Source organism: Macaca mulatta, chromosome 5, assembly GCF_049350105.2.
Source record: "Macaca mulatta isolate MMU2019108-1 chromosome 5, T2T-MMU8v2.0, whole genome shotgun sequence".
In the NCBI taxonomy this organism is placed as follows: domain Eukaryota; kingdom Metazoa; phylum Chordata; class Mammalia; order Primates; family Cercopithecidae; genus Macaca; species Macaca mulatta.
In genome coordinates this window covers 25,707,050-25,727,346 of record NC_133410.1, presented here as the reverse complement: position 1 = coordinate 25,727,346, position 20,297 = coordinate 25,707,050, and the positions used below count along the sequence as shown (strand labels likewise).

Genomic DNA, 20,297 nt, shown 5'->3' with positions numbered 1-20,297 from the left:
TGACTCAAGGGCCACAAATTATTTTTACCGAGATTTAGTAGCTTTTCTCAAATAAATGTTTTCTTGTTTGCTGACTTTTCATGTAACCTTAGGATAATTACCAGAGACTTTAAATACTTTAAAAAAAATAGTTTTCACTAGTTACGGTTTCCTGCTGAGGATGGTTCTGTGGAGTTTCTCTCAGACCACCATTTAGGAACTGATAATTCCCACTCTGTATTTCTGAAGTACAGAGGTTACTGGCAAACTAGTATTATTGTATAAGTGAATAATTAATTTTATTTATATAGGCATACCTTGGAGATATTGCAGGTTCAGTTCCAGACCACCACAATAAAGTGAGTATCGTAATAAAGCAAATCACGCAAATGTTCTGGTTTCTCAGCATGTATAAAAGCTATGTTTACACTACACTATAGTCTACTAAGTACAACAGCATATGCCCAAAAATATACATGCCATAATTTAAAAATAATGTATTGCTGAAAAAAGTGCTAATGACCATCTGAATCTTCAGCAGGCTGTAACCTTGCTGTTGGTAGAGGGTCTTGCCTCAATGTGTATGGCTGCTGACTGATCCAGGGTGGTGGCTGCTGAACATTGGGGCAGCTGTGGCAGTTTCTTAAAATAAGACAACAATAAAGTTTGTTGAATTGATAGGCTCTTCCTTTCGCAAAATATTTCTCTGTTTGTTGGCACTTTACCCACAGTAGAACTTTCACAATTGGAGTCAATTCTCTTGAACCCTGCTGTTGTTTTACTAAGTAATAATGTAAACACTTTGTTGTCATTTCAACAATGTGTCCAGTAGCTTCACCAAGAGTAGAGTCTATCTCAAGAAATTACTTTATTTGTTTATCCTCAAGAGGCAACTCTTCATTCATTTAAGTTTTATGATGAGATTGAAGCAAATTCAGTCACATATTGAGGCTCTACTTCTAATTCCAAATATCTTGCTTTTTCCACCACAGTGACCATTACTTCCTCCACTGAAGTCTTGAACCCCTCAAGGTTATCCATTAAGGTTACAACCAACTTCTTCCAAACTCCTTTTCATGTTGATATTTTGACCTCCTCTCATGAATCCCAAATGTTCTTAATGGCATTTAGATTGGTGAATCCTTTCCAGAAGCTTTCAATTTACTTTTTCCAGATCCATCAGAGGAATCACTATCTATGACACTATATAGCCTCACAAAATGTATTTCTTAAATAAGACTTGAAAGTCAAAATGACTCCCTTACCCATGGGCTGCAGAATGGATGTCGTGTTAGCAGGCGTGAAACCAACATTTATCTCCTTGTACATCTGGATCGGAGCTTTTGGGTGACTATGTGCATTGTCAATGGGCAGTCATATTTTGAAAGGAATTTTTTTTTCTGAATAGTAGGCTTCAACAATATGTTTACAATATTAGGTAGACCATGCTGTTAACAGATGTGCTGTCATCTAGGCTTTCTTGTTCCATTTATAGAGCACAGGCAGAGTAGATTAAGCATATTTCTTAAGGGCCCAAGGATTTTTGAAATGGTAAACAAGCACTGGCTTCAACCTAAAGGTACCAGCTGCATTAGCCCCTAACAACTTAGTCAGCATATCCTTTGAAGCTTTGAAGTCAAACACCGACTTCTCCTCTCTAGCTATGAAAGTTCTAGACGGCATTTTCTTCCAATGGAAAGCTGTTTCACCTACACTGAAAAATCTGTTGTTTAGTGCAGCCACCTTTATCAATGATCTTTGCTAGACAGGGATAATTTGCTGTAGCTGCTACATCAATACTTGCTGCTTCACCTTGCACTTTTTAAATTATGGAGATGGCATTTTTCCTTAAATCACATAAACCAACCTTTGCTAGCTTTCAATTATTCTTCTCCAGCTTCCTCTCCTCTCTCAGCCTTGATAAAGTTGAAGAGAGTTAGGGCCTTGCTCTGGATTTGGCTTTGGTTTAGGGGGATGTCATGACTAGTTTGATCTTCTATTCAGACTACTAAAATTTTCTCCATATCAGCAACAAGGCTGTTTTCCTTTCTTACCACTCACGTGTTCACGAGAGTAACACTTTTAATTTCCTTCAAAAACTTTTCCTTTGCATTTACAACTTGGCTGTTCGGTGCAAGAGGCCTAGCTTTTGGCTTATCTTGGCTTTGGGCATGCCGTCCTCACTAAGCATAATCATCTCTCACTTTTGATTTAAAGTCAGAGACATGTAACTTCCTTTTACTTCAACATTTCAAGGCCACCGTAGGGTTATTCTTGGCCTAATTTCAATATTGTTGTGTCTCAGGGTCTAGAAAGGCTTGAGGAAAGGGAGATAAATGGGTAATGGCCAGTTGGTAGAACAATCAGAACACATACATTTATCAATTAAGTTTGCCATCTTAAGTGTAGTTTGTGGCATTCCAAAACAATTACAGTAGTAACATCAAAGATCACTAATCACAGATTACTAAATCAGATATAATAATAAAGTTTGAAATATTGTAAAGAATTACCAAAATGTGACACAGAAATATGAAAAAAGCTCATGCTGTTGAAAAAAATGGTGCTGATAGACTTGCTCAATACAGGGCTGCCACAAACCTTCAATTTGTAAAAATAATAATATCTGTGAAACACAATAAAGCACAATAAAGTGAGATATACCTGTATATTCAAAAATTTACTGAGTACTAAGAATTAGATACAGGGCTACATATTAGCTACCCAAACAAACTTTTAGAAGAAGATTTTTGTATTCTCTAACTTTTAATTAATAACTAACTTTATATTAAAATGGAATTGTAAGTCTACTATTTAAAAAAAAATTTTAATTATGCATTTGAAATCACAGGAATCTCTTAAAATTGTTTCTGGGGTTATTTAAAATTTTAAGTTTATAAATAAATCTTATAAAGTCTTTATACTTTAGCTCTTGGAACATATGATAAATCTTCTTGACAGATGCTTATTTAACTTTATCTTCTCTCTTAAACATATATACACCACAACACCATTATCAAACGAAAACCTGCTCATACAAACAGCGGTGACCAACTTACATTTAATCGAGCAGAAATTGCTGTGTAGAATATATGTATTTCCTCTATGACATTTGTATTGACATTCATTCAAAATCAAATTATTAATATGTATGTATAATCTTTTAAAAAAGAACATCATATAGGCAATTCTATATAAATTACATTTCTATTTATGATAAATGATTTTATCCTAGTAGATGTGAAAAAGTAAGAATCCAAGCATCCACAATATTAGCAAATGAAATGATCAAAGGATAATCATGACACTCTAAATTTATTTTGAAACATTATTTATTCAATATCTTTAATTTTAAAAATATAATGCAAAATGCTTTCTCCAAACATCTTGGAATGGCTTAAATATGAATTTGACATCTGATTTAAGCATCTGTGCCAATAACAAAAATAGAAAACTTACCTGCCAATACCTCCTTGTTGTACCACATATGACAAAAAGAAACAATTGGGAACTGTTATTCTCCTATCTAATTTCACAGTAAAAACAAAAGGTAATCTTATCCCAAACTTAGAACATTTCATCTGACAAGCATGCCATGGATTACAAAAGGATTTAGTCAACAACAGAGATATCTCCTAAAGTATCATGATTTAGAGAAACTAAAACAAGAACACTATATATTTTAATTTTTAAACTTACCTGATATAAATAATCTTCAAATACAAAATAATAATCATCATTGCTTGCTGTCAACTTCACATCCTATAATTAAAAGTAGACAGTACTGAAAAGAACCCAAATGGATCTGTCTGTAGTAGTAAGGCATACAATCAGTATTTAGAAGCATTACCACAATAAATTTATTATTTTATTGTGATTAGATTAGATTTTACCATTGCTATATTTACTGAACTAATATATGTGACACATTATTTCACCTCGAATTCCTCATTTAAGGTCCCATTAGTAATTCTTTAATATTTATTTCAATTTTATCTCCTTTTAATCTAATATTTAGATGGCTTAAAGCTAGAAAAGAAAAGTGGATGCAAGCATAACATCCAGAAGCAATCATAACAATCTGGCCCCAAATTACTGTTCCAATATCACTGTTGAAGTCCACATTCTTGCCATTCCCACAAAAGACCAAATATCTTCCATGCCTTTGTGATTATTCACTTGCAAGTCACCACTTGTTAGTGAGAGAGCAGGAACATTGATTTTCTGCATTATGAGTTTAAGGGCCAGTTCATTGACTTCCCCTGGATAGCATATTAGTTTCCTTCTTTAAATATATTCCTATTCTCACTTTCTGATTTGAGTCTACCTTAATGATTTCTATGAGTCTCCCTATGAGACTTTAGTCACTTTGAGCTCAAATGTCTTAAATGTTTTTTGTATATGTAGTACCACCACAGTGCTTAGCACCTAAATACCCAATACATGTTTGATGAGTAAAAATAAAAATGATAAAATTATTAATAGAAATTAATTATATTTTCCTGTAATATAATTCATCAGTATATAGGTACCCCTCTCCAATAACAAGCAAACAAATGAACAAAAGTCTAGAAAAACAAACTAAAACATTCCCCCAGGATTGTTTCTGAGTATTATGTCCAGAGTTGGAACTTGCTGCTTGTGTGCTTTGGTGTAAAGAACATGAAATTCCAACAGATTTAACCAAGATTTGAAATCAGTTCCACTACTTTTAGCTGTATAACTTTGGTCAGTAACTCTGAGCCTAATCTCCATATATGTAAATAAGGACACCACTGCCTACTTCAGAAAGGATAGGTGAATGCCTAGCACAGTATCAGATAAAGAGTAGATATCCAGAAAGCTTTTTTAAAAAAATTCACCAAAAGTCCTTTTACTTATAATAGTGTTCATCTATTTATAAGTAAATATACATCTCAAACCTTACATGTATCCAAAAACTCCAGTTGTAAACTACACCATGCTTTTAGACCCAATATATAATCAATTCAACAAGTACTGATTGGCTGGGATGAAGGATACGAAAATCAAAACTTCAACAAACAAACAAAAAAGAAGACAAACAAAAAAATGTTTATCATCAAGAAGCCTACAATCTCACTGGCGAGATAGTAAAAACATGGGAAAATCACAAAGAAATGTTACAAAAATCCATGGTCAAATAGTTCAAACGGTCTACAAAATTCAACTAGGCTGTTGAGCCAAGTAGTAATCAGGGGAGGATGGAGTCATAGATGACTCTGGGGGTAGCGAATGTGTGCTAAGTCTGAAAAAACCATAATTACACAGATTAAGGAGAAAGAAATGGTCCAGCTTTCTGTGTCAGAAGACAACCTAGACAAAAGTAGAGATCATGCATTCTCAGCAGGGGGATACTATTGCCTTTGGGGGCATGAAAACTGGTTCTTGGAGGTCAACAAATTTTACATATTACAATGATACGTGGCAGACCAGAGCTCACCCCTACCCACCCAAATCTTATTTTTTGTTATTTACTTTTTCTTATTAGAGATAAGTTAATTAATCTTTCTCTCCAGGAGCGTGATAATGAAGAAAGGTTGAAAAACACTAGTATAAATTATCAGATTATAGTAAATGGTTGAAAACTATAGAATACATGGATATAAGGCAAGTTTGTTAAAAAAAAAAAAAAAAAAAAAAAGAACCATTTAATAAATTAGCCTAGGGAGGGTTCGATGATGTTCCATACTCACAACATCATTGGCTCAGAACATCTATGACTTTCTATCCTCCCCTGATTGCTACTTTGCTCAACAGCCTGGTTGAATTTTGTAGACCGTTTGAGCTATTTGATCACGGATTTTGTAACATTGCCTTGTTCCATTCATTCCTTTAACCTTTAAAAGAATTCCATCTTGTTTTCAGTTAAATTTAAAATGGCTCAAGCCTGTAATCCCAGCACTTTGGGGGGCCGAGACGGGTGGATCACGAGGTCAGGAGATCGAGACCATCCTGGCTAACACGGTGAAACCCCCTCCCTACTAAAAAATACAAAAAACTAGCCGGGCGAGGTGGTGGGCGCCTGTAGTCCCAGCTACTTGGGAGGCTGAGGCAGGAGAACGGCGTGAACCCGGGAGGCGGAGCTTGCAGTGAGCTGAGATCCGGCCACTGCACTCCAGCCTGGGCGACAGAGCGAGACTCTGTCTCAAAAAAATAAAATTAAATAAAATTAATTAAATAAATAAATAAATAAATAAATAAAATAAGTCTTTGCTATAGGGAACTGTAATGAAACAGAATTTTTTTTTTAAGTGATCATTCCCTCAACGGCTGACTTTAATAATGTTTGGAGTGATCGGCAGAGCCCAACTAAGTCAAAAAGAACCAGAGACAGATATCTTCCTAGAAACATTCATGATGTGCAAAGGACAGACGCCATCAACAGTTTTATTCAATTCCTCAGGCACAAATTACTTCCTTCTTGGAACAGATTTTCCTTACTGACTCAAACTGAAATTCATTTTGGAGACAAAGAGAACTCTCATCCTAGCACTCTTACTTTTTTGAACTTTTTCACATGTGAGTTTCCTTTCATTTGACTAGAAAAGAGGCTAATGGTCTTACAGCCCAAAAGATCTCTTACATTTTTGATAAAATAATCCACTGAGCATAATAATTTGACCTCAAAGTTAATAATAGTACCTGTGATCCAAATCTAGTGAAAAACCTCTGTGAGATTCAAGACTTTCCGTCAAAGGACTGTATTCTCTAAACTCTCATTTCCACTTACTGTAGAGCTCAGTGGTTAAGAATACAGATCTGAAGTCAGACTGGCTAGGTCTAAATCTTGGCTTCACTACTTCATATGTTAATTTAAACAAATTTCTTTCTTTATCTCAATTTCCTCATTTGTAAAATAACAAAATAACTACTTTCTACTTTGTTACAACACACGTGTCACTATTTTGCTGGCTGCTGGTAAGGAAATGATGTTAGTATAACATGGAAATTGTATTGGTTCAGATGCAATTTTTATTAAGCAAGAGGAGTTGGAGCAGAGGGAGGAGAATTATAACCATCAGCAGGAAAAAAAATGTCTTTAGCTCAGCTGCTGCTGCACAGGCATGAGACTTTACAGTTGCATTTTAAGAACATTAAAAAACGGACATTGGCACTGGGGCTCCCTCTCCAGAGAGGCACACTCCCAGCCCACAACATTTCTCCCCTGCTATTCTCTTGTGCTCACCTTAACAGTAGCTCCAGTGGCCCAGAGCACCACTTGCATTTGCATTATTTTAGCACTTCTGTATTATTATTTTTACACATTTTTAATAGCTCCTACCAGACGAGCCTGCCTGAGCTGTCTGATTCTTCTCCCAGGCTACCAATGATTGCTTTTGTTAGTACTATGATTACAAAGTTGCAAAAATTGTGAGTGGATCTACCCCAACCCTGTTTTGCCCATAAGCTCTGTTATTTTTATTATTTATTTATTTTTTTTTTGAGACGGAGTCTCACTCTGTCGCCCAGGCTGGAGTGCAGTGGCCGGATCTCAGCTCACTGCAAGCTCCGCCTCCCGGGTTCACGCCATTCTCCTGCCTCAGCCTCCCGAGTAGCTGGGACTACAGGCGCCCACCACCTCGCCCGGCTAGTTTTTTGTATTTTTTAGTAGAGACGGGGTTTCACCGTGTTAGCCAGGATGGTCTCGATCTCCTGACCTCGTGATCCGCCCGTCTCGGCCTCCCAAAGTGCTGGGATTACAGGCTTGAGCCACCGCGCCCGGCCTAGCTCTGTTATTTTTAATGCGTAGTTTTACAGAATGCAAGTTTTTTTCCCTAGAAAAACAACGCATTTATAATTCACAGCCTAAATGTTGGTATCTGCTACTCTTAGGTATTTGTAGGCATTAAATAGTAATCTATGTAAAGGGTTTGGAATACTATATGGCACAATAAGCAGTCATTTGTTAGTAATAGTTATTATTACCCCTGGCCATGTTCTACTCAGACAAATTTTCAGGTCCTCAATATGTAATCTTCTTTTCCCCATTTCCGAGACCTGTAATTACATGCCTTTCTCCCTTATATTTCAAATCTAAATTTAAAATCTAAGACTTTTAAGTTGCCTAATATTAATTCAAAATTATTCATATCCTATATTACACATAAAGTATTAGCTACACCAGACCAATCTGGTTCAACTTTTATGTAACACAGTTATGAGCTGTTTTTTAGTTGCCATGGACCCCCAGGTTGAAGGTCATGTAACCTGAGCATGCCCAGATTAACCAAGCATGCAACCACAGGTGGAACCTATGTGATAGGACTAAGGAGTGGGGTCTGAATTAAGAAGTGGACACCACACGGCAGTATCCAGGATTCAATCAGATCAAGCCCTGGCATCACCCCATGGCAGGATCCAATCTGATCAAACCTTTCTAGCTACAAAAACCCAGTGATTTGGTGCTTGGCTTTCTATTGTGTACTGGAAAACGGACCCTGTTTGGCTCAGTGATGAAAGCATTAACTCAGCTTTCAACTTGATTATCAGATGCTTGGAGGCAAAATCTCAATGTATCTCTACCTTAAAACTTGAGATATACTTAGCCATATGTCTAGAAACTAAAAGAAATTAAAAATTAAAAAGGACTTCAATATAAAGAGAATACACAAGTAGGCCCTAAAGAATCATAAGATAAAAATATTATAATCCGGTTTTGCTTTTCAGTTGCCTTTTTACTTGGTTTGTGTAGAAAGCCTGAATTTAGAGATATAAGAAATGCTTATTATCTTCATCAAAAAGTAGGACTAAAAAAGAATCATGAAGACAGCTTCAAAGGGAAAGAAGATAACATAAAATGGAAACTGCAAATTTTGAACACCAACTTTATATGTATACATGTAATCACTTAAAATTATTTTTCAAGGTTAATATATATCATTATACATAGTACAGACTCTGCATACTGAAGAATCTCAATTTTTAATGATATTAATGAAAAGGAAAAAACTAAGTTGACTTTTACTTACTTTATAGATTAGACTGTCCACCAAAAGGTCATGTTGTATCACATTGGTCTTAAGCTGCTCATAATACAAGACATCCTAAATTTAAAAGTAAAACAAAAAAATTAAAGGTCAATCACATTTATAAAGTCAGCCTCAAATTCAAATAATAATCAATAGCATTCCAAACACTAAGAAGGGCAGGAACTCAGTTTTATTCACTATTATAACCCTCATGCCTAACAGTAGATGTTCAATGAATATACTTACTCCTATCACTTAGGATGACGTCTGGCACCTAGTGAGCATTCAGTCAATATTTGCTAAGTTAACTATAAATTAGCTTTAATAGCAAATACAGCATTTATTGAGTATTTATAGGCACCAGGCACTATTTTACCCACTTTACAAGAGTTAACTCATTTAATCCCAAACCAACAAAATGAATTAGGTCAGTGATTATTATTCCCATTTATGCTTGAGAAACTGAAGCCAAGAGAGAAAAGTAACTTGCTATCCAAGACCATAAAGCTAGTAAGATTTAACCTCAGGAAACCTGGCCCCACAACCTATACAAAAAACTCAGAAGGATTACTTTATACTGCCTTTCTAATACCTAAATTATTACAAAATAAAAAGTTTAAGCATAACAAAGCACTCCTGGTAGTAAAAGCAATCATATAGCATATAAAGTAAGTCAGCTTTTAATAGTAGAATATGGTCCCATATGCTTGAGCTCAGGAGTTTGAAGTTACAGTGAGTTATGATTGAGCCACTGCTCTCCAGCCTGGGAGACAGAATGAGCCCCAATCTCTTAAATAAATAAATAAATACAAAAATATGGCCCCATAATATTATAAAATCTTATTAACTGCACAATTATGAGATTAGGCTAATGTTTAATGTAATAGAGAATAAGAAGTGGAAGAGAGGGAAAATGGAAAGTGGAGAGAATAAGGGAGGAAAGAAAGTGGGAGGAGGGACTAGAGACAGTAATCAAGTTAAGCATCAGGTTCATAGTTGGTCGGGGCATTAAGGATGAAGGTAGGGATCAACTGGGTAACAGTTATGCTAACGAGAGATGGAAGTATTATCTCGTTGCTTTAGCTGACCCACATATTCCTCCAAATCCCTCCTTTCACCTCTCAGGCACGTTAGCCCTAGCCTCCTCTCAAACCCAAAAGCAAAATTTAGCACACGCGGATCTGTATGACTCCTGACCTCACAGAAGGGTTGTGGGATAGGGTCGTCTGGGATAAGGAGGAATATTTACTGCATGTAGCTGCCTTGCCAGGATAAAATCTTGACTTTATGTTTCCTGAAATATGATTTCTACATCGCAAAAGATGTTTAATACATAGTTCTTTGGCTTGAGTCAAAGTGCTCTTTGCCTAACGATGATCTGGGCCTTTACTGGCTATTTTTAGTCATTTAAATTTTAATTAAAAAGCCTTAATTGGTTATCATTGATGTTTTCATTTTTTAACTAAAGCAAAATTATTTTACTATTTTATTTATCTTCCATTGTATCTACTGAATCCATCTCTCTGGCTAGAATGCAGGCTCCTTAATGGTGGAAACAGCACCTAATTCAAATATCAATTCCTGCCAGTTGGCATAAGTAAAGTAATGCAAAAGCTACGTTTAGGGGTTTGCTCCTTTTTAAAAATAAGTTTAAAATTACAAACTAATATATGACCATTAAAATAAGTGAAACAATCTAAAGTAAAACAAAGAAAAAGTTAAGCATCTTTTTTCCTTCCATTCAACTGTCCCCAAATAACTAATATTATTTGTATTTGGTATTGTATTTGTGGTGTTATTTGTAATTTGTATTCTTCCATGCTTATACCTATCTCCATGCTTATATGACTATGTAATCATAGTTGGGCCTTTGTGTTGTCGTTTTTCAATATGAAATGGAATCATACCATACTCATTATTCAGCTTCCCTAACCTAATGCTATATCATGGTTTTCCTTCTTGTTAAACAATACACATTTAACTCATTCTTTTTAATAGTTACATATATTTTAATATTTTTAAAGCTATGGTATAGATTTGACACAATTTGTTTAATCATATCCCTGAATAGATTTGACACAATTTGTTTAATCATACAACCTGAACAGATGGATACTCAGGTTGTTTGTCCCTACAAATAATGTAATAAATATCCTTAGGCACTATGCTTTTATATCTACAGAATAAATTGGCAAAGGCAGGATTATAGGCTGAAGGCTATATGTATCTTTCTTTCTTTTTTTTTTTTTTTTTTTTTTGAGACGGAGTCTCGCTCTGTCGCCCAGGCTGGAGTGCAGTGGCACGATCTCAGCTCACTGCAAGCTCCGCCTCCCAGGTTCACGCCATTCTCCTGCCTCAGGAGCAGCTGGGACTACAGGCGCCTGACACCACGTCTGGCTAATTTTTTGTATTTTTAGTAGAGACGGGGTTTCACCGTGTTAGCCAGGATGGTCTCCATCTCCTGACCTCGTGATCTGCCCGCCTCGGCCTCCCAAAGTGCTGGGATTACAGGCATGAGCCAACGTGCCTGGCCAAGGCTGTTATGTATCTTAAACTGGGCTACAAATTGCCTGACTAATCGCAGAAAAAAAAATCAATTCGAATTCCCACCAGCAACATGAGAGCACATTTTATCTATGTACTCACCTCTTTTAAACATTTTCATGCTTGAGAAACATTTCGATGTATTTATTTGCACTTTCCTAACTCATAATACAGTTGAAGAACCTTTCATATATTTATTGGCCATTTGAATTTCCATTTCAATGATTTGTCATTCATAACATATACCTATTTTTCTATTAGATTATCTTTCTCTTAATAATTTGTTAGATTTGTTGTTTATAAGGAAGATTAACTGTCATTTGTAATGCAAAAATGTGTTACTTGATTTTGGTTTATGGTATAGATTGACAATTTATTTTTCTGTTTAATTTTTGTGGGTATATAGTAGATATATATACTTATGAGTTACATGAGATATTTTGATATAGGAATGCAGTGTGTAATCATCACATCAGGGTAAATGCCTCAAGCATTTATCTTTTGTGTTACAAACAATCCAATTATAGTATTTTAGTTATTTTTAAAAGTATAATTATTTTTATTATAGTCACTCTGTTGTGCTAGCAATTACTAGGTCTTATTCACTTGTTCTATTTTTTGTAACCATTAACCTTCCCCACTTCCCCTGCACCTGCACTACCCTTACCAGCCTCTGGTAACCACCCTTTTATCCTCTATCTCCATGAGTTCAATTGTTTTACTTTTTAGCTCCCATGAGTAAGTGAGATCCTGCAAAGTTTGTCTTTCTATGACTGGCTTATTTTACTTAACATAATGACCTCCAGTTCCATCCATGTTGCAAGTGACAGGATCTCACTATTTTTCATGGCTGAAGAGTATTCTGTTGTATATTTGTACTACATTTTCTTTATGCATTCCTCTAATGATAAAAATCTGGGTTACTTCCAAATATTGGCTATTGTGAATAGTGCTGCAATAAACATGAGAGTGCAGATATCGCTTCGATATACTTATTTCCTTTCTTTTGGGGATATATGTAGGAGTGCGATTGCTGGATAATATGGTAGCTCTATTTTTAGTATTTTGAAGAACCTCCAAATTTTTCTCCACAGTGGTTCTGCTAACTTACATTCCCACCAACAGTGAAGGAGGGTTCCCGTTTCTCCACTTCCTTGCCAACATACATTGACCATTTTTAAAAAGTACTCTAGGGCTTTGGGTTTTCCTACTAGATTTGGGCAAGGCTGCCCCACCACATGTTTATACAAATATTTTCCTAATTTTATTTCTAAAATTGTCAATTAAATTTTTTTTATTATTTATAATCCACCTGGAATTTATTCTTGTACCTAGTTATCAAAAGGTCTGTTTTCTTTCAGAAGGATGGTCAATTATCAGCATCATTTATTAAATAAACCATGCATTTGCAATTGAAATAAAATGCTAGACCTGGATCTATCTATGGACTCACCATTCATTATTTTTCATAATTTATCGGACTATTCTTAAACATTTAATCTCCATGAGAACTTTATGATAATTTCATCCAGTTAAAAATAAAATTAATACTCTAATAAATTTGTTTTGGAAAAACTGACAAATTTTATAATATTAAGACTTTCCTGTTTTTATGAATGACATTAAGGCTCTCCACCCAAGAATGATGCAGAGCTCAGCTGTGTGACCCTAGGTAAATTAACAAGCTTTTCTGAGCCTCAGTAAAATGATGAAAATAACAGCAACTTTTCTGTAGGTTGATGTGAAAAATAAATGAATTAATACATGTAATATGCTCTGAATAGTATCTGGCACAGGGTAAGTGCTATGTAAGAGTTAAATATTATTGCTCTTTATAGAGTATTATAATTTTCCTCCTATGGATCCTGTCCTGCTAAATTTATCTTACAGATATTTTAATGTTTCTACTATTGAAAATGAGGTATTTTTCCACTATTATATTTCTAATTCATTATTGATAATAGAGAAAAGGCTTGATTTTGTATATCTATTTCATATCCCTCTGTTTGTAATTTTTAAAAAATCTGTTGGTATACAGTCATGATCATCTGCAAAGAAGATGGCTGTATCTCTACTTTCCCCAAACATAAACCAACTCATTTCCACATCTTCAGCTAGGACCTCAAAATCTATGACAAATAATACTGGTGAATAATCACTGCCTTACTCCCAATTCTAATGAAAAGAGCTTTGACGTTTCTGTTTAAATTTATTATTGGTTTGGGGAAATAGTTGTATTATTTTTCAGTAATTCATTTAAAGATTTGATTACAAATGGCTGCTAAGTTTTATTAATGTCATTTGACAACTATGACATAATTATAACTACTTAAAATATATTGGCTTTCCCCAATATAACCCTTTTAATGTCTATTAAAATATAAAGTAAAATTTAAAAACTTATTGATATTTGCATCTAACAAAGATACTATATACATAAGAAATAATTATGTTTTATACTTTTCCTTGTTCTCTTGAATAACATATCATATAGCTTAGCAATATTAAACCTTTAGTGTGTGTGTATATATATATATTTTTATTATTATAGTTTAAGTTCTGGAGTACATATGCAAAACATGCAGTATTGTTACATAGGTATACACGTGCCATGGTGTTTGCTGCACCCATCAACCCATCACCTACATTAGGTATTTCTCCTAACGTTATCCCTCCTCTAATCCCCTACCCTCTGACAGGCCCCGGTGTGTGATGTTCCCCTCCCTGTGTCCATGTGTCTTCATTGTTCGACTCCCACTTATAAGTGAGAACATGCAGTGTTTGCTTTCCTGTTCTTGTGATAGTTTACTAAGAAGGATGGTTTCCAGCTTCATCCACATCCCTGTACAGGACATTAACTCAACTTTTAGTATATTTTATTGAAAATTTTATTGGATGTTTAATATTTCCGGCTAGAAGATAGATGTATAGCAGTAATCCAGATAGACAAGTAACCTAACCTCAGAGATCTTTAGACTAAATCAAGACCTTTGTTATCTAGTGACTTAGGCATAAGCTTGGACAGAGTTCTTAAGAGTTCAGCTGTTCTTTATCAACCACTGAGCAGTATATTTTATTGACACATGGACAAAATCATATACCTCATGATCCCTTTATTTTTTCAAAACAAAATTTTTATGTGGATTTCAAATTGTGAGTTTTCTCCCAAATGGATGCAAATAGTAAACTGAATTAAGTAAAACACATTATTTTCCCACCCAATTAATTATAGTGCTTAAAGATCTAAAAGCATCTAAACTAGTTATAGGGCTGGTTGCTGCCTGAATAGCAGGAGAGTATGCAGTTAATAATTTGTACTCATACAAGGATCCCCAGTCACCAATTTGAATAACTAAAGATGGTTTCCTAAAAGATTAGACACAATCTAAATGCTATGAATAAATTCATAACTATGACTTTAAACAGATAACAGTGCTTAGACAAAAATCTATTCTAAATTCTAGAGGTAAAAAAACATACCGGAGAATCTGTGACCTAAAAGAGACTTTGGAAATATCTAGTTTCTTTTCTGAATTTTCACATTTAAAAAATGAGATCTGGCCAAGTTAACTGTCATAGCTGGTGACTGAAATAGTTTCCATAATCCTCAGTCTATGCTATTGGTTTCAATAGTTTTTAGTATAATTTATCCATGTAACATGAGAGAAAAACATTGGTAGGAAAGTCAGAATTACACCATATGCTTACAATCAATGAGACAAATTTTTATGTTAATATTTTAATTTATCTGATAAAATATATAAGGATCTATAAAATTTAATGATTACCAATATAAACAGAATATTTTAAAAGACTATTTAGTATAAGCTCTGGTAATGTATATATATGTAAGAGTAATACAACATCATTATAAAAAGCAATCTTTGAAAAACAAAGTAGCCCAATTTTTAGCATCAGAGAATATTTTAATTTCAGTTACTTTTTTGGTATTTTACACAGATTTACACCGTCTTAACTTAAGAAAAACAAATAAACTCTTGGGAAATGAAAAAACCCAAAGAATTCCTAACAGTTTATAGCTAATTTTAAGATGAGTAGACAAAAGGCAGAGAAGGCATTTCAGGGAGAGAACAACACGGTGCAAAGACAATTCAACGTGTCTTGTAGAAAATATTGAGGTATAGATTATGCCTTTTCTTTTAGACATATGATATATTTTTCTTTTAGACATATGATATATTTTTGAATCTGAAATATATGAAACATATAATGGAGTTCTCTAGCCAGGGTTCCCAATCCCCAGCATGGTACCAGTCTAGTCCGTGGCCTTATAGGAACTGGGCCAGATGGTGAGCGGTGGGCCAGGAAGCATTGCTGCCTGTCAGATCAGCAGTAGCATTAGATTCTCATAGGAGTGTAAACCCTATTGTGAACTGCACATGAGAGGGATGTAGGTTGTGTGGTCTTTATAAGAATCTAACTAATGCCTGATTTGAGGTGGAACAGTTTCATTACGAAACCATTCCCACCCACACCCCCATCCATGGAAAAAAATGTCTTTCGTGAAACTGGTCCCTGGTCCCAAAAAGGCTGAAGACTGCTACTCTAGGCAACTAGAAATGAAAAATTTTAGGCTTAAACAAAAGCTTGGATTGAAAAGAGAGTTGAAGCCATTAGGGAATAGGTGATTTGTGATGAGGCAGTTCAGGGAAAATGTATAGAATAAGATCAAAATGGAATTCTGAGAAATACATGCACTTAAAGTCCAGCAGAGAAATCCAAATGGAGACTAAACAAAGAAAAGAGAACGAAGAGCTAAGAAAACAGGGTGAACTAAAGTAAAGACCAAGAATATTTCAAGGATCAAGTAGGCACTGATATCAATACTGTAGGTATAAGAACTAAAATATGTCCACTATTCCTTGGTGACTTTAATTAGGGTAGTTGTAGTCATATAGTGGGGGTGGGTGTATGTCAGACTACAATTGACTGAGTAATTAATGAGATCAAGTGATTAACTCAGCATTACTTAACTCATATTAATACAATCAAGTAATTAATGAAATTAAGTCTAGCACAGAATTTTGTTTCACAGGTGTAGCTGTGAAAGGAAGGAAAGGGAGAGGGAGATGGCTAGGAAAGGCATGAGGTTTAAGATTTACTTTTATTCCTAAGATAGAAAAGACTTGAGAATGTATAATGCTATGGGAAGGAGTGAGTAGAAAGGAAGGAAAAGGCAGAACAAAAGATTTGTTTTAAAGTAGATGGAACATGTACAAACATAGGGAAAAGAGGAAGTATGTTAAGGTGTTTCAAATACAGGATTTTAAAAAGTCTTTAACCAGAAGAGCTGTGATATCAGATGTATTAGTCCATTATTACGCTGCTATGAAGAAATACCTGAGACTGGGTAATTTATAAAGGAAAGAGGTTTAATTGATTCACAGTTCCACATGGCTGTGGAAGCCTCAGAAAACTTACAATGATGGTAGAAGGCACCTCTTCACAGGGAAACAGGGGAGAGAATGAGTGCCCAGCAAAGGGGGAAGCCCCTTATAAAACCATCAGATCTCATGAGAACTAACTCACTATCATAAGAACAAAATGGAGGAAACCACACCCATGATTCAATTATGTCCACCTGGTCCCATCCATGACATGTAGGGATTATGGGAACCATAATTCAAGATGAGATTTGGATGGGGACATGGCCAACCGATATCATTCTACCCTGGCCCCTCCCAAATCTCATGTCCTCACAATTCAAAACACAGTCACGCCCTTCCAACAGTCCTCCAAAGTCTCAACTCATTCTGGCATTAACTATGCCAATGCAAGAGGTAGGCTCCCATGGCCTTGGCCAGCTCTGCCCCTGTAGCTTTACAGAGTACAGCCCTGCTCAGGGCTGTTTTCACAGGCTGGCATTGAGTGTCTGCAGCTTTTTCAGGCACACAGTGCAAGCTTCTGGGGTTTGGAGGATGGTGACTCTCTTCTCACAGCTCCAGTGGGGACTCTGTATGGGGGCTCCAATCAACATTTCCCTTCTGTACTGCCCTAGCAGAGGTTCTCCATGAGGGCTCTACCCCTGCAGCAGACTTTTGCCTGGATATCCATCACATATTCTTTGAAATCTAGGTGGAGGTTCCCAAACCTCAATTCTTGACTTCTGTGTACATGGAAGCTGCCAAGTCTTGGAGCTTGCACCCTCTGAAGCAATGGCCTGACCTGTACCATGGTCCCTTTTAGTCACGGCTGAAGCTGAAGCATGGGACACAGGGTACCATGTCCTGAGGCTGCACAGAGCAGGGGGACCCTGGGCCTGGCTCAGGAAACCATTTTTCCCTCCTAAGCCTCCAAGCCTGTGATGGGAGGGGCTGTTGTGAAGGTCTCTGACATGCTCTGGAGGCATTTTCCCCATTGTCTTGGCAATTAGCATTTGGCTCCTCATTACATATGCAAATTTCTGCAGCCAGCTTGAATTTCTACCCAGAAAATGGGTTTTTCTTTTCTACCACATTGTCAGGCTACAAATTTTCCAAACTTTCATGCTCTGTCACCTCTTCAATGCTTTGCTGCTTAGAAATTTCTTCCACCAGATACTTACCCTAAATCATCTCTCTCAAGTGCAAAGTGTGAAAGGAAAATAAATCTTGGGGTCCCCAAATCACTAAGCTAAAGGGCAAAGTCAAGGTGGGAATTGGGTCATGCAAAACTGCCTCCCCTTTTGTTTCTTTAAAAAGATGATTATAAGATGAAAAGCTACACACCTCCCCCATATTTTACTCACAAGGAAATTCCTAGTGAGCTCGAAGATCTTTACCTTAAGGTGTTTCTGTTAAAATTTCACTATGGCAATGTAAATTGATAGCTTATTTTCACAGGTGCAGTCACCTCCCTGCCCACCAGACAAATGCATATCTGATTGCTTCCCTGCCCCATTTTTTTCTAGGTTACCTTATGGAAAAATGCAGATTCCCCACATTTTTCCTCGCTGCATTTGTCTGTGTCATCTTAGGTTAAAAAAAAAATGCAGATTCACTGAGCCAGGCAAAGGCATGAATAACTATTTTTCCCGCCCACCTCTTACATGAAAATTGTGTACTTCTCAATATCTCACTCTTTCCCCTTTAAATTTGGAGCCCTCAAAATCATCTTTGGAGAAGGCATAGACCTGTTTCCAGGATGCACATCCTTAACTTTGGCAAACAAACCTCCTAATTGTGACTTGTCATTTTTCTCAATTGACAAAAGTTACACAGATCTCTAGGGCAGAGACAAAATGCTGCCAGTCTCTTTGCTAAAGCATAACAAGAGTCCCCTTTATTCCAGTTCCCAAAAAGTTTCTCATCTCCATCTGAGGCCATCTCAGCCTGGACTTCATTGTCCATATCACTATCAACATTTTGGTCAATGCCATTCAACAAGTCTCTAGGAAGTTCCAAACTTTCCCACATTTTCCTGTCTTCTTCTGAGCCCTCCAAACTATTCCCACTTCTGCCTATTAACCAGATCCAAAGTCACTTCCACATTTTCAGATATCTATAGCAGCACCCTACTCTCTGCAGTACCAATTTACTATATGAGTCCATTCTCATGCTGTTATGAAGAAATACCCAAGACTGGATAATTTATAAAGGAAAGAGGTTTAATTGACTCACAGTTCCACATGGCTGAGGAGGCCTCAGGAAATTTACAATCATGGCAGAAAGTACCTCTTTACAGGGCAGCAGGGGAGAGAACGAGTACCCAGTGAAGGGGGAAACACCTTACAAAACCAAACCATCAGATCTCATGAGAACTCACTCACTATCATGAGAACAGGATGGGAGAAATTGCTCCCATGACTTAATTATCTCCACCTAGTCCCTCCCATGACATGTGGGAATTATGAGAAGTACAATTCAAGGTAAGATTTGGGTGGGGACACAGCCAAACCATATCACTAGATTTCAGTTTTTAAAAGAGTAGGGTATTGGGGGGCTGAGGCAGGTGGATCACGAGGTCAGGAGATCGAGACCATCCTGGCTAACACAGTGAAACCCCGTCTCTCCTGAAAAATACAAAAAAAATTAGCTGGGCATGGTGGTGGGCGCCTGTAGTCCCAGCTACTGGGGAGGCTAAGGCAGGAGAATGGCGTGAACCCAGGAGGCGGAGGTTTCAGTGAGCCGAGATCACGCCATTGCACTCCAGCCTGGATGACAGAGTGAGACTCCATCTCAAAATAAATAAATTAATTAATAATAATAATAATAATAATAATAAGGATTTCATAGGGAACAAGGCTGAAGTCAGAAAGATAAGGTAGAAAGTTTTTTTTTTTTTAATTCAGGCAAGAAATGATGGTATTTTGAAATGAGAGTGGTAGTGAAACATGTTTAGGAGTTAAATCAAGAAGGAATTATTGAGTAATATAATTGAGTAATATGATATTCAGGAGTTAGGGATGACACCAGGTTTCTGGCTATGGTTCCTTGACGGACAATGGTACTGAAAAAGGAATTTAGGAAGAGTGTTGACATCTTGAATTGGAGGTGCTTGTGAGATACACAAGTGCTTAGGTGCACTAAGCAGCTGCATTTGAGGTTTAGAAAAGAGAAATCTGAGAAGAAAGTATATAGATTTGAGGTAATTGGTAACTGAGGTTTTGGGAGTTTGTAGTATTTGCTAAGGAATGTATGAAGAAGAGAATGACCCTCAAGAATCCTAACTGATAAGACAAAGAAGACCCTCCACCAATGAAGAATGCCAGAAAGAGCACTGTGTCACAAAAGCAAAGGAATATTTCAATAAAGGAGTAGTCAATGAGGTTAAATACTGACAACA

At 36.2% G+C, this 20,297-nt stretch overlaps 1 protein-coding gene across 3 annotated transcripts in view; it reads right to left on the bottom strand.

Moving 5' to 3' along the window:
• TBC1D19 (TBC1 domain family member 19) overlaps window positions 1-20,297 on the bottom strand; it is a 157,238-nt gene that overhangs the window by 55,379 nt on the left and 81,562 nt on the right. For all 3 annotated transcript variants that reach the window (XR_001444697.3, XM_028847965.2, NM_001260783.1), the window contains 2 exon segments: window positions 8,970-9,044; window positions 3,679-3,741 (listed from right to left, as the gene is read on the bottom strand). Coding sequence is in view for 2 of the 3 variants with exons in the window: in XM_028847965.2 (XP_028703798.2) it covers window positions 3,679-3,741; window positions 8,970-9,044 (138 nt within the window). In the remaining variant the exon portion in view is untranslated.